Source organism: Hemitrygon akajei, unplaced genomic scaffold (assembly GCF_048418815.1).
Source record: "Hemitrygon akajei unplaced genomic scaffold, sHemAka1.3 Scf000090, whole genome shotgun sequence".
In the NCBI taxonomy this organism is placed as follows: Eukaryota; Metazoa; Chordata; class Chondrichthyes; order Myliobatiformes; family Dasyatidae; genus Hemitrygon; species Hemitrygon akajei.
In genome coordinates this window covers 2,853,493-2,880,860 of record NW_027331976.1, presented here as the reverse complement: position 1 = coordinate 2,880,860, position 27,368 = coordinate 2,853,493, and the positions used below count along the sequence as shown (strand labels likewise).

At 45.3% G+C, this 27,368-nt stretch overlaps 1 protein-coding gene across 1 annotated transcript; it reads left to right on the top strand.

Annotated features, from left to right (window-relative positions):
* Positions 1-292: 292 nt before the first annotated feature.
* LOC140722833 (uncharacterized) lies at positions 293-27,368 on the top strand. Its single transcript, XM_073037484.1, has 9 exons — positions 293-395; positions 3,395-3,554; positions 15,140-15,216; positions 16,599-16,761; positions 23,500-23,585; positions 24,687-24,782; positions 25,068-25,157; positions 26,818-26,903; positions 27,187-27,368. Exons 1-9 carry the CDS (start codon positions 293-295, stop codon positions 27,259-27,261), a joined length of 936 nt encoding a protein of 311 aa, XP_072893585.1. The 3' UTR covers positions 27,262-27,368.

Below are 27,368 nucleotides of genomic sequence, written 5' to 3'. Positions count from 1 at the left end.
AGTGAGAAGCTGGGAAGTGATAGTTGGAGAAGAAAAAGGGTTGAAGAGACCCGACATGTTGACTCTTTATTTCTCTCCATAGATGCTGCCTGACCTGCTGAGCTCCCCAGTATCTTGTGTGTCCTATACAAAGCCCAGTGCAGAATGTTTTGTCAGGGGTTTATCCCACTCCCTAATTCATGCTTTGGGTTTTATTAGACTCCAATCTACAAAACACTCAATTCCCTGGAGGACCCACCGTCCCAGGAAATCCCCCTGTACCCATAGTGATCGCATGCTCCATCTCTACATGATGGTAACCCCAGAAGAGGGACAGGCGTTCAGCTTGGGCAGAGCCCTTGACTGCCTGGACCCACGAATGGCCATCTTGGCCAGGTCCAGGAACAAGCCCACCAGTAGATTCTCTGAGTGACCCAACCCCCTCCGTACTGGGTGACCATATATCAGGAGCACAGGGCTGAAGTACAACCAAAACGTGAGCAGCAGCCCCTTCAGATACTCAAACAGGGGCTGCAACCTCTCACACTTCATATAAACATTGTACACTGACTCCTCCCGGCCTCACAAAGGACAGGTGAACCGGGTGTCTGTGAAACGGCTCCAAAATCTATTGCACGGCACAGAGGAAAAGTTCACTCAACTTCACTCGTCCCATCATTGAAATGTTCCCACAACCTATGGACTCACTTTCAAGGACTCTTCATCTCAGGATCTTGATATTTATTGCTTACTAGACAACTGTGTGACCCATTGGGGCAAACGTTGAGAGAAAGCTAGTGCAGTTTGATGTGATGCGCTTTGGAAATTAAAGAAGAAAAACTGAGTTTATTAAAGAAGAAAGATGTGTAGTGTTACATACCCCGTTGGTATCTTGCGACTGCCTTATGACCATGATGTAATTGAGTATCTTGTGAGCATGATGTAATTGTCTTGTGATGGTGGGGTGATGTAATTTTCCCGCCAGTGTGAGGTCACATGATGTAATTTTCCCGCCGGTGTGTGGTCACATGATATAATGTTTCAACAGTTATATAAGGGGAAACCCCTGTTGTGATGCAGGTTAGTTCGACAGTCAGTTCGATAGATAGTTTTGCTGCGTATTCGTCTCATGAAACAGTTTAGTTTCTAAAGTGGAGTTTTTACTTTCTGTTCAAGGAGCAAAATCTGTTGTGCTGGCAGTTTCGCCAATCGCTGCCAGTTCTGGTTTGTTGCATCTTGGATTTACCTTTACAGTCTAGTTGGAGAGTGAAGACTTTACTGTGCGAGAACCCGAAGGATTGAGTAAAGTTGGTGTCGTTTGGCGGTTTTATAAAGGATCGACCTTATTGAAACTTCATTCAGGAATAGTGACCTGCATCTGAGATAACCCCTGTAAGATCAGGAAGGTTTGTACAGTGTTGACCCTGCAGAAAAAGGTCAGTTCCTTTAAGCCATTTTATTTCCTTTATCGTGAATCCTTTGGACAAGACATCTCTCGACTGCGATCAGCATATTCGTCATTTACTTTGGAGAAATTGTTGCTGCAGGAAAGTCTCTCCTTACTGACTGTATAAATAACTTGGACTTTTGAATTTACCAGTTTAGGACTGTGTTCGAATTTACCACTTTAAGAACTATTCCAGAGTTTGGCTGGCTAAGTTAGTCGTTTGTTTAGTTTTCACTTTTGTTGAGCAGAGTTTAGTAAATGTTTATGTTTGTTTATAAAACTTGACTCAATTCTATATTCATTGTTGCTGGCCACATCACAGAAATTGGGGGTTTGTCCAGGATCTGAATCAATTTTGAGTCTAAGTGCTTGTTTAATTATCAATCTGATTTGGAAAAGGGAAATACCTGATTCTTTTGTTTGATGGTCTGTGAGTGGTATTTGGCAGCAATGATATTGACGAGTTTCTGGTATCACCAGACCCAGCAGTATAAGTGAAGGCGAGAAAATATGATGTATCCGACATTTCTAGAGGGTTGGACCTTAAAGGAATTTCGAAGTTTACAACTAAGCTGGTAATTCAGAGGAAAATCACGGAACATTATATAAATTCGGGAGATTTTGATGAAGCGGAGTTAGATAGGTTCCCTGTAAGTCAGGAAGTGATCCAGTTACACCTGGAACAGGTGGAGTTAGAGAAGCTTAGAGTAGACGCTGAGTTGCAACAAAAACAATTAGCAGCTGACATCGAGCGAAAATGGCATTAAGAGAAGCATATAAAAAGAGTCTTTGATTTAGCGATAGAGCAGTTAAGGTCCCAGACACAAGCTTCTAGTTCTAGGAAACCGTTTGTTCTTAGTCAGGAAATTAAATTGGTTCCTCCATTTAATGAGGCAGAAATAGATAAATATTTCAAGCATTTTGAAACTGTTGCTCTGATTTCTGAATGGCCGAAAGATAAATGGTCAGCGCTGTTACAAAGTGTAATTCAAGATAAAGCACAACAAGTTTATACAGCTTTAACTGCTGAGCAAGCACTTGATTATGATATTGTGAAGCGGCATATACTGAAAGTGTATTAACTAGTTCCGGAAGGCTATAGAAAAAGATAAAGAAATTTGAAGAAATCCGTGGAAAAAACTTACGTGGAATTTGCCTACGATAAAGCTGTGTGTTTTGAGAGTTGGGTTTCCTCTAAAAACGTGAGTGGGGAGTATAATAGATTGAAAGAGTTGATTTTAATGGAGAAATTTAAAAGGTGCAACCCTAGCTTTCTGTGACTTTCTGTTGACGTAAGAACACACTTAAATGAGAGGGACACTGCTACATTGCAGGAGTCTGCTGAATTAGCAGACGAGTATGCTTTACTCCATAAGTTAAATTTCCTCTGGGTAGAACTTTTAAAAGGAATATTAGCACAGAGAGTCAAAGTAAACCAGCAATTAAATCAGAAGTTAGTGAGAAATGTAAGGATGAAGGGAAACATGTGAAGGAAAGACAGTTTGGTCCTATTTGTAATTATTGTAAGAAACTTGGTCACGTAATAGCTAACTGTTTCCGACTGAAGAAGAAGGAGAAGGGGGCAGTCCCAGATGCTTGTGTGCAACATATTGAACAATCTGTAAATCCACAGAGTTCGAGAAATACAAATGAAGCTTTGTCAGAGTCTGACCAAGTTAAGGGGGATATGATCATTTTATAACCAAAGGATTTGTATCCTTGAAAGAGGAATCCACTCCGATGCCAATAAGAATCCTTAGGGATACTGGAGCTCCTCAGTCACTTACGTTAGACAGTGTTCTAAAGTTCAGCGATGAGTCTGACACTGACACTATATACGAAGTGTTGGGAGTGCCCTTATGCCTGTACATTTGCATAGTGTGAATTTAAGGTCAGGGTTAGTTACAGGACTTGTTAAAATAAGACTACAACCCAGTTTACCTGTGAATAATGTTTCTCTGTTGTTAGGGTATGACTTAGCAGATGGACAAGTTTTTCCTGAAGTGCCTTTGATGATTAAGCCCATCTTTGATGAACCAAAGATGGGTTCTAACATGGATTCCTCCTGTGTTGTAACCCGAGCTATGGCCAAAAAGATGGATGAGGAGGATGGGTCAACGCAGGATGGGTCTGCTACTGACAGACAGACAGACAGACGTACTTTATTGATCCCAAGGGAAATTGGGTTTCGTTACAGTCGCATCAACCAAGAATAGTGTAGAAATATAGCAATATAAAACCATAAATAATTAAATAATAATAGGTAAATTATGCCAAGTGGAAATAAGTCCAGGACCAACCTATTGGCTCAGGGTGTCTGACACTCCAAGGAAGGAGTTGTAAAGTTTGATGGCCACAGGCAGGAATGACTTCCAATGACACTCTGTGTTGCATCTCGGTGGAATGAGTCTCTGGCTGAATGTACTCCTGTGCCTAACCAGTACATTATGGAGTGGATGGGAGACATTGTCCAAGATGGCATGGAACTTGGACAGCGTCCTCTTTTCAGACACCACCGTCAGAGAATGCAGTTCCACCCCCACAACTTCACTGGCCTTACGAATGAGTTCGTTGATTCTGTTGGTGTCTGCTACCCTCAGCCTGCTGCCCCAGCACACAACAGCAAACATGATAGCACTGGCCACCACAGACTCATAGAACATCCTCAGTATCGTTCGGCAGGTGTTAAAGGACCTCAGTCTCCTCAGGAAGTAGAGACGGCTCTGACCCTTCTTGTAGACAGCCTCAGTGATCTTTGACCAGTCCAGTTTATTGTCAATTCATATCCCCAGGTATTTGTAATCCTCCACCATGTCCACACTGACCCCTTGGATGGAAACAGGGGTCACCGGTGCCTTAGCCCTCCTCAGGTCCACCACCAGCTCCTTAGATTTTTTCACATTAAGCTGCAGATGATTCTGCTTACACCATGTGACAAAATTTCCCACCGTAGCCCTCTACTCAGCCTCATCTCCCTTGCCATGAACCCATAACCGTTCAACTCGGGATTCGAATTTTGAGGATGTGTCAGCAACTTTCTTACCTTTATTGTTTGATCAGAACTCTTGTAGTAAGTCTGACCATGAAGATTTGTCTCTATCTCAGAAGGAGATGATAGCAACGCAGAGTAGAGTCCCTGAGATTATCACATTAAAGAACAAGCTCTTACAGATAGTGAAATTGAGAAGGTGCCAGTAGGATATTATTTTAAGAGTAGGGTGTTAATGAGGAAGTGGAGATCACCTACAATTCCTGCAAGTGAGGCATGTGAAGTTGTTCACTAGGTAGTAGTTCCTAACGTTTATCTGCAAGAGATTTTAACTTTGGCGCATAGTATGCCCTTGGGTGGACACCAAGGTGTGAAGAAAACTGTGAGCAAGGTTTTTAAACATTTTTACTGGCCTGGTTTAAGAAAAGATGTGGTGACATTTTGTCGAACTTGTCATACTTGTCAGATTGTGGGCAAACCTACTCAAGTTACTCCAGTGGCCCCACTGCAACCTATTCCTGCATTTGGTGAACCATTTTCCAAAATTATTGTAGATTGTGTAGGCCCATTGCCAAAAACTAAAACTGGCCATCAATATTTGCTGACCATCATGTGCACAGAGTTTAGGTTTCCAGAGGCAATGCCACTCAGGGATATAACGGTTTAAACGGTAATAAAGGCTCTTATAAAAATTATTTACTTATTTTGGGTTGCCTAAGGAAATACAATCTGATCAAGGTAGTAATTTTATGTCTGGATTGTTCCAGCAGATAATTTATAAACTGGGAGCTAAATAGATTACCTCAACTGCATACCATCCAGAATCGCAAGGAGCCTTAGCGAGGTTCCGTTCTACCTTCAAAACCATGAATAGGACGTATTGTGTGCAAAATGAAAAGGACTGGGATGAGGGCGTATATTTACTTTTATTTGTAGTACAGAAATCAGTGCAGGAATCCTTGGGTTTTAGTCCTTTGAACTTCTGTTTGGGCATAGAGTTAGAAGACCTTTAGCCTATTTAAAGAACAATGGATTAATAAAGAGGTACATACTAATTTGCTGGATTATGCTTTGAAAGTTAAGGATAGATTACATAAAGCTTGTAGTTTAGCCAGGGAAAATTTAAAATTGACTCAGGAGAAAATGAATACCTAGTATGATAAGGAAGCTAGAATGAGGTCATTTAAGCCTGGAGATAAGGTGTTGGTTCTTTTCCCGGTGCAAACGAATCCTTTAAAAGCTAGATTTCATGGTCCTTACGAGATTGTATCTAAAGATAATGATGTGGATTATGTGGTTGAAAATTCCAGATCGAAGGAAGTCAATACAGCTTTGCCGTATAAATATAATGAAGCCATATTATGAGAAACAGTCCACTACTGTGACTGTTGTGGTTAATAATAATGAGACTGATCCCACTGGGAACTTAATGGATGATTCATCTGAAACTCATTTTAAACACAACATTATTTCTGCCAGATTACCAAACTCAACAATTCTGGAAAATATTGATGAGAAATTAGCTCATTTACAGCCAGAGCAGAGGCAGCAGATAAAACTGTTGCTTTTGAAATATAGGGATTTATTTCCAGACGTTCCTAAAAAAACCACAGTAGCTTCACATGATGCAGAAGTTGGAGATGCCAAACCCATAAAGCAACATCCATATCGGAGGAACATAGAAAAATGTGGATTTGTTGAACAAGAAATTAAGTATATGTTAGAGAGTAGTATTATTAGACCTGCTAATTCGAATTGGAGTTCACCTTGTGTTATGATGCCTAAGTCAGACAGTAGTATTCGGTTTTGTACTGACTACAGGAAGGTGAATGCTGTAATTAAAACAGATGTGTATACAATCCCTAGAGTGAATGACTGTGTGGACAACGTCGGACAAGCAAAGTTCCTTACAAAGATTGATTTGTTAAAAGGGTATTGGTGTGTTCCATTGACTGATAGAGGTAGAGAGATTTCAGCATTTGGAACCCCATCTGGGTTATATAAATATCTTCCTTTTGGAATGAAGAATGCCCCAGATACTTTCCAGCGGATGAATAATTCTGTGCTTCATGGGTTAAAAGATACAGTTGGCTATATTGATGATTTAGTTACAGGAAATGATACTTGGGAAGCACATATTACTACAGTGAAGAAACTATTTGAAAGGTTTTCAAAAGCTAACTTAACGATTAACTTAGCTAACAGTGAATTTGGTCATGCCACTGTGACCTACTTTGGTTATGTTGTGGGTCAAGGTAAATTAGCTCCTGTTCAGGTAATTTTAGAGGTACCCACTCCAACTGGTAAAAAGACTCTCAAAAGATTCTTGGGAATGGTAGGATATGACCGAAAATTTTGTAAGAATATTGCTGACATTACCCTTCCATTAACTAACCTCTTGAAGAAAAATGAAATGTTTGTGTGGACAGTGCTTTGTCAGGAGGCATATGAGAAACTGAAAATGATGCTATGTCATCAACTTGTGCGCAGGTCACCTGACTTTGAAAACCCATTTTCATTAGCTGTAGATGCTAGTGATGAGCAGTAGCTGCTAGTGCAGGAGCAGTATTACTTCAAAGGAATGAGGGTGACGAGGCTGATCATCCAGTAGCTTACTTTTCTAAGAAATTTAATGAGCATCAAAGAAACTATTCAACTATAGAAAAGGAATTATTATTCCTTGTTCTGGCTTTACAACATTTTAATGTGTATGTTGGTACAACTCAAAAACCACTCATAGTTTACACCGATCATAATCCGTTAGTGTTTTTGAGTAAGATGAAAAACAAAAATAGGTTACTGAATTGGAGTTCAATGTTACAGGAGTATAATATTTTGATAACTCATATTAAAGGCAAAGATAATGTGATTACTGACTGTCTATCGAGATGTTGAATGTACACTGTAGTTTTTTTATGGAGTGGTATTTTAACATTTGTAACACTCATACTCATACTCATACTCATTTGTAAGGTGTTGTATGATAATTCTGTGTATATTGTGTATGTTGTAGATTTTATACATTTGTTTTTTTTTTGTAAATAGTTAAAATTTTGCTCATAACAGACCAAAATTTTCACTTTTTGGAGGGAGGTGTTACATACCCCATGGGTATGTTGTGACTGTCTTATGACCATGATATAATTGAGTACCTTATCAGCATGATGTAATGGTGGGGTGATGTAATTTGCACGCTAATGTGAGGTCACATGATGTAATTTTCCTGCCGGTGTGTGGTCACATGATATAATGTTTCAACATGTATATACGGGGAAACCCCTGTTGTGATGCAGGTTAGTTTGATAGTCAGTTCGATAATTATTTTGCTGCGTGTTCATCTCATGACGCAGTTTCGTTTTTAAAGTAGAGTTTTTACTTTCTATTGTAAGGAGCAAAAACCGTTGTGCCGGCAGTTTCGCCAATCGCTGCGAGTTCTGGTTTGTTGCATCTTGGATTTGCCTTTACAGTCCAGCTGGAGAGTGAAGACTTTACCGAAGTGCGGGAACCCGAAGGATTGAGTAAAGTTGGTGTCGTTTGGCGGTTTTATAAAGGATCGACCTTATTGAATCTTCATTCAGGAATAGTGACCTGCATCTGAGATAACCCCTGCAAGATCAGGAAGGTTTGTGCAGTGTTGACCCTGCAGGAAAAGATAATTTCCTTTAAGCCATTTTATTTCCTTCGTTGTGAAACCTTTGGACAAGGCATCTCTCGACTACGATCAGCAGATTCGTCATTTTCTTTGGAGAAATTGTTGTTGCAGTCTCCTTACTGAATGTATAAATCACTTGGACTTTCGAATTTACCACTTTAAGAACTATTCCAGGGTTTGGCTGTTCATTAAATTGCAGTTTTGCAGTTAACTTCCGGTTAAGTTAGTCGTTAGTTTACTTTTCACTTTTGTTGAGAGGAGTTTAATAAATGTTTATGTTTGTTTATAAAACCTGACTCAATTCTATATTCATTGTTGCCGGCCACATAACAGAAGCAAGCCAAATATAGATCCTCCTCGTTTAACGAAAGACACTTTTGATGACAATATTTCTGGTTGATCTGCCACCCTTCAAGAATACTGCATGCCTTTCCTCCTCTGCCTCTTCTTCTCTCGTCTTTTTTGTCCTTATCCTTTGATCCTGGAGTCATGCAGCCCCGGCCTCATCCGAGTCTTGTTGTCTCCCTCTCCTTGCCATTTCCCTACGATGTTTGGTGTCATCTCTTGACCATAATGTCCTCCTTCTCTTTCCACTCAGCATAATTAGGCTGTCCGTATTTATTTACCCTAATGCTGGATAGAAGATACAAAGCAGTAACACCCAAGCCTCCAAGATGCAGATTTTTCTTGATGATGTGGTTGGCGCTCTCCTAAATGGAAGTGATAGCCTTGCCCTTTTGCTGTGGTTTGTATCGCTGCTGTGAGCATCGTGAGGCACTGCTGAGGCTGGCCGTGCACATGGAGTCGGCTCGGGTTGTGGAAAGTGGGGCTTGTTAACTGACGAGTGAGCAGTTTTATACAAATATATAACCTTGAACTTTGCATGCATTCTGCTAGTTAGCGCATTTTAAGTTGACTCAGTCAAAACAAGTGCCGCTGTAATGTACTGTCTGGGGTAATTGGAGGTCACAAACAGACAAACAGAGCGTTTTAGAGTTTTAGCAGTATATAGATTGAATTATCATTATTATTATTATTTCTACTTTTTGTATTTGCACAGTTTGTTGTCTTCTGCACTCTGGTTGAATGGCCTAACTGGTCGGTCTTTCATTGTTTCTGTTGTGGTTATTATTCTATTGATTTATTGAGTATGCCCACAAGAAAATGAATCTCAGGGTTGTATATGGTGAAATATCTGTACTGTGATAATAAATTTACTCTGAACTTTGAAATGCACCTTATGCTAAATGTCAATATTCTAGAATATGTTTTATAATTTGTTAATTTATTTGTGGTAGTATGACTTGATGTGTTGTTGTGAGTTATATGTACTGTGTTGTGCACCTTGGTTCAGAGGAAGGTTGTTTTGTTTGGCACGATACGTGTATAGAGACATAGAAACATAGAAACATAGGTGCAGGAGTAGGCCATTCGGCCCTTCGAGCCTGCACTGCCATTCATATGATCATGGCTGATCATCCATCTCAGAACCTTGTACCTGCTTTCTCTCCCCTGATCCCTTTAGCCACAAGGGCCATATCTAACTTCCTCTTAAATATAGCCAATGAACCGGCCTCAACTGTTTCCAGTGGCAGAGAACTCCACAGATTCACCACTCTCTGCGTGAAGTTTTTCCTCATCTCTGTCCTAAAAGGCTTCCCCTTTATCTTTAAACTGTGACCCCTCGTTCTGGACTTCCCCAACATCGGAAACAATCTTCCTGCATCTAGCCTGTCCAATCCCTTTAGAATTTTATACGTTTCAATAAGATCTCCCCTCAATCTTCTAAGTTCCAGTGAGTATAAGCCTAGTCGATCCAGTCTTTCTTCATATGAAAGTCCTGCCATCCCAGGAATAAATCTGATGAACCTTCTTTGTACTCCCTCTATGGCAAGAATGTCTTTCCTCAGATTAGGGGACCAAAACTGCACCCAATATTCTAGGTGCAGTCTCACCAAGGCCTTGTACAACTACAGTAGCACCTCCCTGCTCCTGTACTGAAATTCTTTTGCTATGAATGCCAACATACCATTTCCCTTTTTCACCGCCTGCTGTACCTGCATGCCCACCTTCAATGACTGGTGTACAATGACACACAGGTCTCGTTGCACCTCCCCTTTTCCTACTCGGCCACCATTCAGATAATAATCTGTTGTCCTGTTCTTGCAACCAAAGTGGATAACCTCACATTTATCCACATTAAATTGCATCTTCCATGAATTTGCCCACTCACATAACCTATCCAAGTCACCCTGCATCCTCCTCACAGCTAACACCGCCGCCCAGCTTCATGTCATCTGCAAACTTGGAGATGCTGCATTTAATTCCCTCGTCTAAATCATTAATATATATTGTAAACAACTGGGGTCCCAGCACTGAGCCTTGCCGTACCCCACTAGTCACTGCCTGACATTCTCAAAAGGTCCAGTTTATTCCCACTCTTTGCTTCCTGTCTGCCAACCAATTCTCTATCCACATCAATACCATACCCCCAATACCGTGTGCTTTAAGTTTGCACACTAATCTCCTGTGTAGGCCCTTGTCAAAAGCCTTTTGAAAATCTAAATATACCACATCCACTGACTCTCCCTTATCCACTCTACTAGTTACATCTTCAAAAATTCTATAAGATTCGTCAGACATGATTTTCCTTTCACAAATCCATGCTGACTTTGTCCGATGATTTCACCTCTTTCCAAATGTGCTGTTATCACATCTTTGATAACCAACTCTAGCATTCTCCCCACCACCGATGTCAGACTAACCGGTCTATAATTCCCCGGTTTTTCTCTCCCTACTTTTTTAAAAAGTGGGGTTACATTAGCCACCCTCCAATCCTCAGGAACTAATCCAGAATCTAAGGAGTTTTGAAAAACTATCACTAATGCATCCACTATTTCTTGGGCTACTTCCTTAAGCACTCTGGGATGCTGACCATCTGGCCCTGGAGATTTATCTGCCTTTAATCCCTTCAATTTACCTAACACCACTTCCCTACTAACATGTATTTCCCTCAGTTCCTCCATCTCTCTAGACCCTCGGTCCCCTACGATTTCCGGACGATTATTTATGTCCTCCTTAGTGAAGACAGAACCAAAGTAGTTATTCAATTGGTCTGCCATGTCCTTGTTCCCCATGATCAATTCACCTGTTTCTGACTGTAAGGGACCTACATTTGGCTTGACCAATCTTTTTCTTTTCACATATCTATAAAAGCTTTTACAGTTAGTTTTTATGTTCCCTGCCAGCTTTCTCTCATAACCTTTTTTCCCTTTCCTAATTAAGGCCTTTGTCCTCCTCTGCTGGTCTCTGAATTTCTCCCAGTCCTTAGGTGTGCCGATTTTTCTGGCTAATTTGTATGTTTCTGCTTTAAAATTGATACTATCCCTAATTTCCCTTGTCAGCCACGGGTGCACTATCTTCCCTGATTTATTATTTTGCCAAACTGTGATGAACAATTGTTGTAGTTCATCCATGCGATCTTTAAATGCTTGCCATTGCATATCCACCGTCAACCCTTGAAATTTCATTTGCCCGTCTATCTTAGCTAATTCAGGTCTCATACCTTCAAAGTTACCCTTCTCTAAGTTCAGAACCTTTGTTTCTGAATTAACTATGTCACTCTCCATCTTAATGAAGAGTTCCACCATATTATGGTCACTCTTACCCAAGGGGCCTCGCACGACAAGATTGCTAACTAACCCTTCCTCATTGCTCAATACCTAATCTGGTTCAATGATGATAACCTTGAACTTGAGAGTCCATTTAATCAGTGACAGTAGATTTTATGTGTCAAGGAACAAGAGCCACAAATCTCTTCACTGCAATTGAAGTGAAGAAGAATGAAAAAGAACACAATAGATCACAGGAAAGTTACTAATCAAAGTTTGGCATGTTGAGGGCAAGATCCTTAACAGAGTTGCTGAGCAGAGAGATCTTGGGATCCAAGTTCGGAACTCCTTGAAAGTGGCTCAGAGTTCAATAAGGTGGTTAAGAAGGCTTATGGATTGCTGATGTTGTTAGTCGAGGCATTGAGGTCAAAAGTCAAGAGGTTGTGTTGCAACTTTGTATAACTCTGGTGAGGCCACATCTGGGGTATTGCAGACCTTCTGGTCACCCCATAATAGGAAGGATGTTGAGGTTTTGGAGAGAGTGCAGAAGAGGTTTAACAGGATGCTGTCTGTTTTTAGAGGGCATGTGCTATCACGAGAGGCAGGATAAACTTGGGTTGTTTTCTCTGGAGCATCGGAGGCTGAGGGGAGATCAGATAGAGGTTTATAACATCTGAGAGGCAGAGATGGAGTGGACAGAGAGTATCTCTTTCCCAGGGTTGAAATGTCATATACCAGAGTGCAGGCATCGAAGGAGAGAGGGGATAGGTTCAAGAGGGATGTGAGGGGTAAATTTTTTAACAGGATCAATGACAGATGAAGCAGATTGCAGAAAGTAACAAACTATGCAAATACAAATATAAATAAATAGCAATAAATAACGAGAACATGAAATAACAAGATAAAGTCCTTAAAGTGAAATCATTGGTTGTGTGAGCATCTCAAGGGATTAAGGTTTGGGTGTTTCTGATTTGTTTTCTAGCTGGGTCAGCACAACATTGTGGGCTGAAGGGCCTGTTCCTGTGCTGTACTGTTCTATGTTCCATGTACTAGAACACAGAATCAGAATAAGGTTTATTATCACTGACAAATGTCATGAAATTTGTTGTTTTGCAGCAGCAGTACAGTGCAATGCACAAGCTACAATAACAAATATATAGAAAATAAATATGTAGTGTAGAAAGAGAGCAAAAATAGTGCGGTAATGTTCATAAGTTCACTGTCCGTTCAGAAATCTGACGGTGGAGGGGAAGAAGCTGTTCTTGAAATGTTGAGTGTGTGTCTTCAGGCTCCTGTCCCTCCTCTCTGATGGTGGTAATAGGAAGAGGGAATGTCCTGGGTGGTGGGGTCCTGACTGATGGATACTGTCTTTGTTGATTTCTATTGCACATTTGTTGCTTGTCAGTCTTTGTTTGTGTATAGTTTTTCATTGATTCTATTGTATTTCTTTGTTCCACTGTGAATGTCGGGAAGAAACTGAATCTCAGGGTATTATATAGTAATATGTAGCAACACACACACACAATGCTGGGGAAACTCAGCAGGTCAGGCAGCATCTATGGAAATGAATAGTTAGTTGATAATTTGGGCCAAGACCCCTCTTTAGGACTGAGAGGGCAGGGGGAAGATGCCAGAACAAAGGTTGGGGGGAGCAGAGAGGTTAGCTGGAAGGTGACAGGTGAAGCCAGCTGGGTGGGAAGGTCAAGGGCTGTAGAAGAAAGAAACTGATAGGAGAGGAAAGTGAATACAATTGGAGAAACTGAAGAGGAGGAGACCCAAGGGAAAGTTTAAAGCAGGTGAGAAGTAAAAGATCAGAATGGGAATATAGGAAGGGTGAGGAGTAAATTTTGTTCATCGGACAGTGAAATCGATATTCACACCATCAGGTTGGAGGGTACCCAGCTGGAATATGAGGTGTTGCTCCTCCACCTTGAGGGTGGCCTCACCTTGGCACAAGATGTGCCTCCACCACGTCTGTTCTCAGGATGTGGTTTCCATTCCAGGGTATCAGAGATGTCCTCCTGCTTTAAAGAATGGGGCTTCCCTCCCTCCCTCTACTATTGATGTTTTCCTCACCCGGATCTCCTCCATTTCCCATACATCTGGACTCACTTCATCTTCCCGAGTCTCTCATCCTCACCTACCAACACTACAGCCTCCGCATTCAACACATTACCCTCCACAATTTCCTCAATCTCCAAAGGGGCTCAACTGCTAAACATATCCTTTCCTACCCCTGCCCACCACTGTCTGCAGGGATCGTTCTCTCCACGATTCCCTTGTCCATATGTCCCTCCCCACTAATCTCCCTCCAGGCTCATCCTATCCACTTCCTCCCCCACCTCCATTGAGGGCCCCAAACACTCCTTCCAGGTGAGGTATCACTTCACCGAATCTGCCGGGGCTGTCTATTGTTCCCAGTTTGGCCTCCTCTACTTTGGAGAGACTCATGGTAAAATGGGGAACTGCTTCTCAAGCACCTCCACACCATCCGCCATAAACGGAATTTCCTGATGGCCAAACATTTAAATTCCGATTCCCAATCCCTTTCCAATGTTGTTAATATATAGCCTTGTCTTGTGCCAAGATGAATCCCCTTAAAGTCGAGGAGCAACACCTTATATTCCTTCTGCGTAGCCTCCAACCTAATGGTATGAATATCGATTTCTCCTTCCAGTGAACAAAATACTCCTCCCCCTTCGTCTATTCCCCAAAGTGACCTTTTAATTCTTAGCACCAAATTATTACTTCCCCTGGGTCCCCTCCTCCTGCCATTTCTCCTATTGTCCACTCTCCGCTCTGAGCAGATTCTTTCTTCTCCAGCCCTTGACCTTTCCCACCCACTTGGCTTCACCTATCACCTTCCAGCCAGCCTCCCTCCCCTCCCCCACCATTTAGTTCAGGATGGGGGTTGTGGTTGGCACAGAAAGAGGATGGGGAACGTGAGCTGTACAATAACACTGAACATCGTTCTGTCCCTCAGTCACAGACTCCACACTCAGTGATCCGTGTGTAACCCACACCGTCCTGGATCAGCCCTGGAGGAGCACAAGTTGTTCCAACACTTCGTGTACCGGTGGACAATGGATGGGTGATGGAAACCTTCAAGTGGGATAGTACAGATTTAACAGGTGAAGTGAGGAGATTATTACTGAGAAACTGGACACAGAAGGGGAATGTAAACAGGGGAACAAGGGGTGTGTGAATGGGAAATGCAGGGAGACCAGGATCATCAGTGACTACACTGAGATGGGGAGTAAATACAGGGAGAGCGGAGATCCCACATTCTCGGGGTAGAGACAAGGGAGAGGTGCAACAGAGAGGGAATTCCCAGGATTGGGGGAGGGGGGGGTGTTATTGACCAGAGATAGGGTACGAACAGGGTGAGTGTAATTTCTCATGTCTCTGTGAGTGGATAAACTCCCTCAGATCAGGGACTGACTCTCTGATTGTTGTTTCAGTTCTGGAGGATGGAAGATTCCCGAAACGGAAATTCCACGATATCACTGCTCTGGATGGAACCCTGGCTGGCTAGATGGTAGGGTCTGGCTCAACATCAGTGGGGCTCAGTTATTTCTGGGGAGGTTTTCTGAGCCGGATTTATTCAGAGTTCTGTAGCATGGACACAGAACCCCATCTCCCTGAGAGGTCTCCCCACAGTCACTCAGACCACTCTACGGTCCTGTATCATCATGGAGTCCGGTGGAGGAGTGACAACTTCCTGGAGTTGGGTTACAGAACTGATCTGCCCACTGACCCCATTCAGGACACGACCCGGAGGAGTTTCAACGACTCCAGACTCATTTCAGTCATGGGGCAATCTCCAGGGAGTTCGGGGAGTCTGCAGACATCATCGTTCACCAATTAGTGGGATAAATTAATGGTTGCCATGGTAATGTAGTGGTTAGCGCGTCACTATTAAAGCTCGGGATGTAAGAGTTCAGAGTTCAATTTCAGTGTCATCTGTAAGGAGTCTCTGTTCCTTCTCCCTATGGAATACATGGGTTTTCCCATGGTTCCCCATGTTTTATTACAAAATAGATAGATAAGTTTATAAAACAGATTTAAGCTTTTCTTGAAATGTGGAGGAAATGTCGGGAAACAGGAATAATCCTGGAAACTACAGAGTGGATCGAGCTGCCTGAGCAAGTGGTGGATGCCATTTTGATTTCAATGTTTAAGAGAAGTTTGGTTGGTACATGGATGGGAGAGATGGACGGCTGTGGTCCGGGTGCAGGTTGATGGGACAAGGCTGTTTAAATGGTTCAGCATGGACTGGATGGGCCGAAGGGCCTGTTTCTGTGCTGTAGCTTTCTGTGACTCTCTGACCAGTAAGTCTCACGTCAGTGGCAGGGAAGGCAGTGGAGAGGATTCTTATGGATGGGACTGATGAGCATTGGGAAGACCGTGGGTGAATGAGGGACAGTCACAAATGACACCCTCACAAATCAAAAAAACCTCTCAACCTCCACTTTACATTTATAAATGACGTGACCTGCACAGCCGTTTGTGGCAATTAATTCCACAGATTCACCATCTTCTGGCTAAAGAAATTCTCCCTCATCTCTGTTCTAAAGGGAGGTTCATGTGATATGAGGCTGTGACCTCTGGTCCCAGACTCCCCCACTATAGGAAACATCGTCTCCATGTCCACTCTATCCAGGCCTTTTAATATTCGATAGGTTTCAATGAGATCCCCCAGACGTTTGACAAGGTCCCTCATGGGAGGCTCATTCAGAAGATGAAGGTGCTGCTGCGGGGAGGGTGGGGTGGAGAGGGAGAGGGCAGCAGCTCAGTGCTGATTGAGGCCGGACCGAACCGTGGGTTGTGAACCATTGATTTAGAGTGGGTCCTGATTCACATTCCCCGCTGTACTGTGGGACCGGGTTGATTTTACAGTGTTTATAAATCTCTTTCCAGGTTCCCATCCCAACGTGGGACAGGGGGAGGTGACCAGGACAGTCTACTTCACCGAGGGTGAAGGCAGCTATTACTTCGAAGAGGTCAAGGTGAAGAACTGCTCCGATTACTTTGTGTATTGGCTGAAGCCGACCTCGAGTAACGCTGTGTACTGCACAGGTAGGTCACCGTTCCCCAGTGACACAGCAGTGTGGCAGTTGTGGGAAAATTCTGGGACGTCCTGAGTCACCAACACACACCACGGGCTGAGTTTTCCAGTCGGCTGCCCTGCCCGTGGTCTGTGATCACCTTTCCCGTATCCCCCTTCACACCGGGGTCAGAATGAAACTGCCCAGTCTGACCTGTGACAGAGATCATAGAACACAGAACAGTACAGCACAGCACAGGCTCTTCGGCCAACAATGCTGTGTCAGCTGCCGGGAGGGAGTCTACCCATCCTCTGGAGTGAGGGAGGGTGAGGCTGACAGGAAATGGAGGGAGCAGTGGTGAGAGTGAGGGGAGAGGGGGGAGTGATGTACCAAGCGGAGAGGGAGATGGAGGGAGACCGAGGGGAGAGGAAGATAGGGTGAGGCCAAGGGGAGTGGGAGGCGTTGAGAGGCCGTGGGAATGGGGAGAGAGTCACAGTGTTGGGGAAGGAAGCCCAGGGGCGGAGGGGGAGACGGGGAGAGGCCGAGTGTAGGACGACAGAAAGAGGCCGAGAGAAGTGGGGGAGAGTGAGAGGCTCAGTGGAGGGGGAAATAGCGAAGTGGCCAAGGGGAAGGAGAGACAGGGAGAGGCTGAGTGGAGAGCATGCGGGGAGTGGGATGCCAGGAGTGACGGAAGTAGGGAAGAGGCCGAGGGGAGGGAGATTTAGAGAGAGTCGAGAGAACCCAGAACAGTACAGAACAGGCCCTTCGGCCCAACAATGTTGTGCAGTCCTACTCTGAGGTCAATCTAACCCTTCCCTCCTGTATAATCCTCCATGTTTCTGTCATCCATGTGCCTATGAGTTTGTTAAATGCCCCTAATGTATCCACACACCCACCACTGTCAGTGTAAAAATTTTTACCTCTGACGTCCACCCTATACTTTCCTCCAGTCACTTTAAAATTACACCCCCTGGTATTAGCTACTTCCTCCCTGGGAAAGCGTCTCTGGCTGTCCACTCGATTTATGCCTCTTACCATCTTGTACCCCTCCATCAAGTCACCTCTCATCCTCCTTCACTCCAAAGAGATAAGCCCTCACTCACTCAACCTCTCCTGGCAAGACCTCCTCTCTAATCCAGACATCATCCTGGTAAATCTATTCTGCACTCTCTCTGAAGCTTCCATATCCTTCCTACTATGAGGTGACATGAGACTCCCGGGCTGCCTGTCTCACATAGGGACCATGTGAACATTGTCGGGGGAGAGGGGAGGGCACATTGAGGAGAATGGAGGGTCAGAGGGGAATGACTGGGTTGGAGGGAAGTAGGAAAGTGGAAAGGAGGGAGAGTGGTGTGGAAAGAAAGGGGAGTGAGGAGGAGGAAAATGAAGGCAATAAAGGGAGATTGTAGGTGGGAATGGGAGAGAGGTCTGGGGTACAAGATGGTGATTGGAGGGGAGGAATGGTGCTGAGAGGGAGCCGCTGTGAGGGTGGTGGGGGGAGAGACAATGGATGCTGGATGGTCCACAGCTCAGGAATTGGTGGTGGGGATCATCGAAGGGAACGCTGATCCCCATGGTCAGTCCCAGAATTTCATCCCGACCCGTAGTGATGAAGGAGGAGACAGGCGTTCGAACATTCCAGAGGTCTGATCAGCGTAGGGAGCAGAGCACTGCAAATTAAATAAAAGTACAGAAGGGCCATTGTTGGGAAGTAGGTCAGCGATGAGATTAGGAGTTGTCAGGCTTTGACTTGAGGCTTTGATAAGGAGAGGCTAAGTCCAAAGAACAAGGTTAGAAGATCTGGTCTTTGTTACCCATTGTACAGTGCAGGCAGGGTGGCAGATATGATAGTGGAATAGAAAGATAGAAATATAGAAATACTGCAGCACAATACAGGCCCTTTGCCCACAAAGCTGTGCCGAACATGTCCTTACCTTAGAACTACCTAGGCTTACACATAGCCTCTATTTTTCTAAGCTCCATGTACCTATCCAGGAGTCTCTTAAAATACCCTATCGTATCCGCCTCCACCACCGTTTCCGGCAGTCCATTCCACGCACTCACCACTCTCTGCATAAAAAAAACTTACCCCTGACATTTCTTCTGTATCTACTTCCAAGCACTTTAAAACTATGCCCTCTCATGCTAGCCACTTCAGCCCTGGGAAAAAGCCTCTGACTGTCCACACGATCAATGCCTGTCCTCATCTTATATACCTCTATCAGGTCACCTCTCATCCACCGTCGCTCCAAGGAGAAAAGGCCGAGTTCACCCAACCTATTCTCATAAGGCATGCTCCCCGATTCAGGCAACATCCTTGTAAATCTCTACACCCTTTCTATGGTTTCCATGTCCTTCCTGTAGTGAGGTGACCAGAATTGAACACAGTACTCCAAGTGGGGTCTGATCAGGGTAATATATAGCTGCAACATTACCTCTCGGCCCCTAAGCTCAATCCCACAATTGATTAAGGCCAATGCACCGTATGCCTTCTTAACCAGAGTTGAGTGTTCTATGGACTCGGACCTCAAGATCCCTCTCATCCTCCACCCTTACTGTTACCATTAATGTTACATTCTGCTATCACATTTGACCTACCAAAATGAACTGCCTGACACTTATCTGGGTTGAACTCCATCTGCCACTTCTCAGCCCAGTTTGGCATCATGTCCTGATGTAACCTCTGACAGCCCTCCACCCTATCCACAACACCTCCACCCTTTGTGGCATCAGTAAATTTACTAACCCATCCCTCCACTTCCCCATCCAGGACATTTATAAAAATCACAAAGTGTAAGGGTCCCAGAACAGATCCCTGAGGCACATCACTGGTCACCGGCCTCAATGCAGAATGTGATCCGTCTACAACCACTCTTTGCCTTCTTTTAGCAAAGTAGTTCTGGATCCACAAAGCAATGTCCACTTGGATCCCATGCCTCCTTACGTTCTCAGTAAGCCTTGCATGGGGTACCTTATCAAATGCCTTGCTGAAATCCATATACGCTACATCTACTGCTCTTCCTTCATCAATGTGTTTAGTCACATCTTCAAAAAGTTCAATCAGGCTCGTAAGGCACAACCTTCCTTTGACAAAGCCAGCTGACTATTCATAGTCATTTAATGCCTCTCCAAATGTTCATAAATCCTGTCTCTCAAGATCTTCTCCATCAACTTACCAAACACTGAAGTAAGACTCACTGGTCTATAATTTCCAGGGCTATTGCTACTCCCTTTTTTGAATAAGGGAGCAACATTCGCAACCCTCCAATCCTCTGGAACCTCTCCCCTCCCCACTGATGATGCAAAGATCATTGGCAGAGGCTCAGCAATCTCGTCCCTTGCTTTCCACATTAGCCTGGGGTACATCCCGTCTGGTCCCAGAGACTTAACCAACTTGATGCTTTCCAAAAGCTCCAGCACGTCCTCTTCCTTAATATCTACATGTGTTGGGTGGCAGATTTCAATTTCCCAAATATCGGAGGATAAATCGTTGCTCAGAGATTGAGGCAGAGGGCTTTCCTGAGCCTGGGTGGTTGGCGCACAAGTAGTGACAGATTGTTGGGAATTATGAGGCAGGATAGGCAGATGATAGAGCAAAGAAGCACTCAGCCAGATGGTTTGAGATGTGTCTGCTTTAATGCAAGGAGTATCATAAACAAGGCGGATGAACTTAGAGCATGGATCAATACATGGAACTGTGATTTTGTGGCCATTACAGAGTCTTGGATGTCTCAGGGGCAGGAATGGCTGCTGAGTGTGCCTGGCTTTAGATGTTTCAAAAAGGATGGGGAGAGAGGCAGACGAGGTGGGGAGTGGCACAGCTAATCAGGGATGGTATCATGTTTGCAGAAAAGGAGGAAGTCATGGAGGGATTGCCTACTGAGTCATTGTGGGTGGAAGTCAGAAACAGGAAATGGGCAATAACTTTTTTATAGTAACAGAGACATTGAGGAGCAGATAGGGAGGCAGATTCTAGAATGGTGCAATAATAATAGGGTTGATGTGATGGGTGATTTTAACTTACCCTAATATTGACTGTCATCTTTAATACAAAGGGTTTAGATGGGTGGAGTTTGTTAGGTGTGTTTACAAAGGTTTCCTGATGTAGATAAGCTGTACTTGATCTGGTATTGGGAAATGAACCTGGTCAGCTGTCAGGTCTCTCGGTGGGAGAGCATTTTGGAGATAGTGATTACAACTCTATCTCCTTCACCATGGTGCTGGAGAGGGATAGGAGCAGACAATTTGGGAAAATATTTAATTGTGGTGGTGGTGGTGGTGGGATGGGGGGGGGGTGTGAAATATGCCATTAGGCAGGAACTTGGGAACATAAATTGGGAGCAGCTGTTCTCAGGGTATTGGGCAGTTTTTGAAGTGTTGGGTCATCAGAGAGCAATGGTGGAATGAGGCATTGGTGAATAATAGAGGTATGATGAGCCTTTGTGAAAAGCTTGTATGATAGGGTGATGAATGGGGTCAGGATTGGGTTGAGTTTGATGGATGTGGGTGAGGTAATGAGCCACTGTGGCTTTTAGACACAGTGAGAGGGATGATTGAGCAGAGAATGATGAAGTAAATGTCAAAGGGATTTTCTGAGAGGTCAGAGAGGAACACTGACAGATCACAGGGAAGAAACTGGTGAGGAATGAGAGAGGGGAGGCAGGAACTGTGACGGGATGGAGAGGGAAGGTGAAGGTATGGTGGACCCCAGTTGTTGGACAGAGTAATAGAGGAAAGTTGGATGTACTGGGTGAGTAGCAGACGAACTGAGGAGACAGTGTGGTGGTGTCTAGGAGAGGGAGGGGTGGAGTGTCTAACAGGAGAAAGATGGAGTGAATGGCGAGGGCTGTCTGTGTGGAGTGGGGGAGAATTAAGGGGAGGGATTTCAGTGTCTTGCATAGGAAGGATGGATGGTTATGAGAGAGGAATGGGGTGTGAGATTAAAGAAGAGGGTTGACTGAAGAGGGAGGTGTGAATGGCCCGGGGGGACAGTGTGGGGTTTGTGGTTTAACCTATTTGATTCAGGTTGATGGTTTCTTCCTGTGTTGTTACCTCCCATCTCCCCAGTGGTGTTCCCCCACACCATAGTTCTCTGACTGGTTCACATTCGTAGTGAACTAGTGGGAACCCAGCAAGCAATGACTGGAGAATCTGGGCTGGGTTTGTCCACCACTGGATCTGGTGTCAGTGGAGGAGATTGTTGAAGGGAATGTTCCTCTCCCTGTTCAATCTGGGAATAGAGATTCATAATTGAAAGTGGCATCACAGGTAGATCGGGTCGTGAAGATAGCATTTGGCAGTTTGGCCTTCATAAATCAAAGGATTGTGATGTTATGGTGAAGTTGTAAAAAGCGATGGTGGGGCCTAATTTGGAATATTGTCAGCTGCTGGCAGGAAAGATGTCAATATGATTGGAAAGGGTTTGGAGAAAATTTACAAGGATATTGCTGGGACTTGAGGACCTGGGTTATAGTGAAAGGTTCAATCGGTTTGGGCTTCATTCCCTGGAGTGAAGGAGAATGAGGGGAGATTAGAAGGAGGTATATATAATGATGAGGGTACAGGTAGTGTCAATACTAGCTTTTCCACTGACATGACAGAGGTCATGGGTTAAGGGTGAAAGGTGAAATAGTTAAGGGGGAACCTGAGGGTCAACCTCTTCACTCAGATGTTACTGAGAGTGTGGAATGAGCTGTCAGTGAAGTGGTGGATGTGGGTTTGAATGCAGCAATGAGGAGATATTTGGATAAGTACAAGGATGGGAGTGGTGTTGGTGGCTGAGGTCCAAGTGTTGGTCAATGGGAGTGGGTATAATAGCAGGTTGCACAGACTAGACCCTGTTGACCCTGTAGCTCAACACTCTGTGTCGGACTGGAGAATACACGAACATGGAAACCCATTACAGTCCCTGTGATGTCTGCCGCACATCTTCACAGATCTGGGTGTTTAGTTTGTGTGTGATCGCAGGGAGGGATGGAGGTGAGTGGTCGAGGAGTCAGAGGATGAAAGAGTGTGGAGGGGAGGGGATGAGAGAGAGGGGAGGTGAGTGAGGGAGAGCGGAAGAAAGGGAAAGCATAGGGGAGGAGGGAGAAGAGGAGGAACAGAGTAGGTCAGGAAAGGATAGAGTGGAGGGGAAGAAGGACTATGGATGATGGAGGTTGAGAGAGCGTCTGTGGGGTGAAGGGTATGTGGGGAAGTACTGTAGGGGAGTGGAGGTCCGATAGTGGGGAAGGAAAAGGAGTGGGGAGGGCTGGAGAGGGGAATGAAGAGAATGGAGGGGAGAGTGTGCCAGGGAGAAGAGGGGAGAGTGGAGAATCATGGATGGAAATGGTGAGTAGACTGTGGGGGAGTGCAGAGAGGGGTGAGAGGAGTGAAGAAAGCGGGTGGTAGTAAGAAGGGTTGGATGTCGGGAATGACAGATTGGAGGGAAATTGGGGTCTACGAAGGGGTGATTGAGTGGATGGGGTGAGAGGTGGCTGGAGAGGAAGTGATACTGGAAGTGTACAGACCCACAGCTGGACAGTGCAGGTCAGGAATCAGTGGTGGGGATCATTGAAGGAAACCCTGATCCCCATGTTGATCCCTAAACTTCGTCCCGACTCCCACTGAAGGGAATGATCAGGGGTGACAGGGAATTGGGAGAGACAGTGGAGAGACCCTGTGTGATGTTGGTTTCTACACGCACCTATTCCTCTGTTCCTCTGACTCATGATGATTGCTCCAGTGTCTCCACTCTCTCACTCTCTCTGTTCCTCTATTCTACACACAGGTAGTTCCACAGGGAAACAGACCGATGGGTCAGTGTCTGGAGAACACACACAGAAATCATCCTCTGTCCCAGCAGGAGACACGAGCCCAGGTGTGAATTCTTCTGTCTGTATGGATTCAATCTCACACTGTAAAATACAGCGTCTCAGAGATCAGTTTACCTGCTGGGTGCAGGGGATGGGGCGTGAATGATGGAGTGAGAGGTTCCTCTCTCCTCCCTGTGACAAATTTCAGCACCATCCAGGATCACTACAAGGGAGGGTGTTGTACAATTATAACGTGGGCAGTAATGACCTTGGTCTGAGTTTAGTTCATGGGGCCGGGTGAGGTGGGTTGGTGGCCAGAGCATGAGGACTGAGCCCCTTGGCTTTGCTGAGTGAGGGATGTGAGTGGTCACTGGGGATGTCTGATGTCTTCAGGAAGGGTCAGGATCTGGGTGAGGGATGGATGGGGTCCTCGCTGAGGGTGACGGTGGGGTTGACAACCAGTGGCAGGGTTACGTGGTCAGTGTCACGGGAATTAGAAACGTGGGCTTCACGGATCACTGACTGGGTCTGGGATGATCAAATGGGTAGTGTTAGGATGGGATGGATGAGGGATCGGACAATGATCATTGTGTGTTGGGGGTGCTGGGAAACACCAAGAGGGACAAGGCCCCAATGGCAGGGTGGGAACTCACTGGATACCTGGTGAGTCCATGGAGGTTAGTGATATTGGGGAGTTTTTGAAGATTTGGGACATGAGAGTGCATTGTTGGTCTTGGCAGTGGAGAATGGTGAAGGTTTGAAGTAACGTATCTTTATGTAGAGATTGATTTTGTGACGTGTTGAATAGGGTCAGGATTGGCGTTGGAGAGTGTGAGGTGGAATGAGTGAGCAGAGAGGGGTGGATGTTGGACTGGAGAGGCTGAAGGAGAGGAGATGATTCATGCTTGTCCACTATCCCATAAGAGTCTGCAGGCTGGGGAAATGGTGGTAGGATTCACTGAAGGGAACCCTCATTGCCATGTTCAGTTGCAGAAATTCATGCTGAGGAGAGAGACCTGGAGTCATGGTGGTTTGGGAGGGAGAGTCAGTGTAGGGAGATGGATATTGTTGATTTCTTCACACTCCCCTTTCCCTCAGACTCATGTCTTGCCTAATGATCTGTTTCTGTGTTTCCACTCTCATGTTTCTCCATTCCTTCATTCCAGGTCCTGGGACTTCCACAGGGAAACAGTCTGAAAGGTCATCCACTGGAGATTTTTCCCAGGAAACTTCTTCAGACCCAGCTCGAGATACAGCCTCAGGTACCAAGTCTTGCGAACGTGTGTCATTCCATAACTTTGTAACCTGGAAGTTCTCATGAACCGATTCAAGTTGAAGTTTATTGTAATTCAACCATGCATTGGTATATAGGGAAGTGAATCAATCATTCCAGTGTCAAACTGAGGGCAGTGAAGGGAGGATTGGGAAGGAGAGGAATGGTGTCAGTTTCACCACAGACCCAGTCTCACATTCCCTGAACTCCTGTTCCATTGTGATGACCTGTTTCAGTGTTTCCACTTGTCCCTGTCTCTGTTCCTTCATTACAGACCAGGAGACTTCCACAGGGGAGCAGCCCAAAGGATCAACTACTGGAGGGTGTATACAGAAACCGTCCTCCGCCCCAATGGATACCTCAGGTACGAAGTCTTGGGACTGTTGGAGACATTTGATCATTTCCACTCCTCCACTCCCCTCTCCCCCTCTCCCCCATTGCCCCAGTCCCCCACTCCCCCACTCCTGGGCCCATTCACCTGCTCGACCTGCAGTGCAGGGCAACATGAATGACGGTGTCAGCGGAGACGATGGGCCGAGGGGCCGGTAGGTGGCTGGAGAGGGAAAGCGTGGAGACCAGGGAGAGGGTCAGAGTAACCGGGAGAAAGGGTGTGTGGGGGTGTTATGACAGGAAAGTGATGGGGAGACGGAATAGGATTCATCATTAAAGACACCCATTACTCAGGAATCCCTCTTCACATTGCTATCACAAAGGAGGAGGAACGGGAGCCTAAAGACACACAATCAGCATTTCAGGAACAGATTCTTCCCTCTGTTATCGGATGTCTGAATGGACAATGAACCCATGACCAGTACTTCCATTACTTTGTCCTCTCTTCCTGCCCTACTAGTTCATAAATGTATGTTTATGTCGGTGACATTAAACCTGATTCTGATTTTGAATAAAGAGACCCGATGTCACTGAGGAAGGAAATGACTGGATGTGGTGGGAGGGATGCGTGGGTGAGGAGAGATGGTCGGAGTGATTGAGGAGGGAGAGGGTGACTGAGGGGTGGTGAGGGGGAATAGAGAGACCTGATGTCACTGAGGAAGGGAATGACTGGATGTGATGGGAGGGATGTGTGGGTGAGGAGAGATGGTCGGAGTGATTGAGGAGGGAGAGGGTGACTGAGGAGTGAAGGGGGAATAGAGAGACCTGATGTCACTGAGGAAGGGAATGACTGGATCTGGTGGGAGGGATGTGTGGGTGAGGAGAGATGGTCGGAGTGATTGAGGATAGAGAGGGTGACTGAGGAGTGAAGGGGGAATAGAGAGACCTGATGTCACTGAGGAAGGGAATGACTGGATGTGCTGGGAGGGATGTGTGGGTGAGGAGAGATGGTCGGAGTGATTGAGGATAGAGAGGGTGACAGAGGAGTGATGTGGAGGTGGGGTGGGAGCTGACCGATGTCTGGTTCTGCCTGAATACAGAGAGATGATGAGTGAATGAGGGAGGTTTCTTGCCAGTTTCCATAACATGTTCCTCCAAGAGTCCGTTCTCCGTGTGATCATAAGTCTTCGCTGCTCGTTAACACACTACACCCAATACCAGGGGCTCTAATCTTCTGCACCAGTGACCGTGTACTGCTCTAATCTTACATGTGGATGTAACTGACATCATTTCCCATGTCCATAAAACTGTCCAATGCAGGTAATTGGGAAATCCCACATTCCATGTCTCGGTCTCTCACTCTGGATTCATCCATCTTTCTCTTTCTTTTCTCACTACCACTTTCCACCCCCTCACTGTCTGCCTCTCCCTCGTTCTCTGCCTCTCTTCACTACCTGTGCACACTCTCTCCCTGACCCCACCCCTGCCCTTTTCTCACACTCTCCCTGTCCCTGTCTAATCGAATATTGACATAGATATTTGATGAGGGTGTGGGGAGGAATCAAGGTGTTCAATGGTGGGGAGTGGGGGAGAAGAGATTGCACGATCGAAGGGACGGAAACGAGGGAGCACATCCTGTGAGCAGCACTTGACCTGACAGTGACACCATGTTGACACTGGGCTGTTTTGTTCAGGAGAGGAGGACGGGTGGATTGACGTGCAGGTGACAGCGAGTGGAGACATGAGTGAGGAAGAAGTGCGGGAAGCCATTCGAAACAAGGTGAGAGAGTGAGCTGAATGGGATGGGGTGGAGGGAAGAAGGGCGGAACACGGGGACAAATATCCTCTCCTTCCCCTCCCCCTTACCACCTTCCCCTCCTCCACCCAGACCTTCATTTTTCTATCACCTTCTCAATTTTCTCTCCTCTTATCCTCATCTTTCCTCTCAGCTCCCTCCCTCTCTGTCACACCTCTGCCTCCTGTTTGATGCTCCTCTCCTCCTATCTCTCCATCAACTTCTCCTTCCTCGGCAATCATTCATCTTTCCTCCTCTCTGGCCGCAGCTCCGGGAGATGTTCGATGATCCGGATCCTCAGATCGAGCTTGTGCAGTGCACGTCGGAGCCTCCGGAGGAGTGAGGGAGTGATCCCTCAACGAGTGAAGGAGTCTGCAGTTCCATCTCCCTGACACTTTACACCCTCTCCCTTACTCCAGCCTGCCTTTCGACAAGTATACGGCTCACAGA

What these genes read in the sequence shown, in the direction of transcription:
- LOC140722833 (XM_073037484.1), top strand. Translation starts at nt 293, where the DNA reads ATGGTAACCCCAGAAGAGGGACAGGCGTTCAGCTTGGGCAGAGCCCTT. An exon ending in GATGGGTCAACGCAGGATGG is followed by an intron (nt 3,555 to 15,139) that starts GTCTGCTACTGA and finishes TTGTTGTTTCAG; the next exon opens with TTCTGGAGGATGGAAGATTC. An exon ending in CGCCCCAATGGATACCTCAG is followed by an intron (nt 25,158 to 26,817) that starts GTACGAAGTCTT and finishes TGTTTTGTTCAG; the next exon opens with GAGAGGAGGACGGGTGGATT.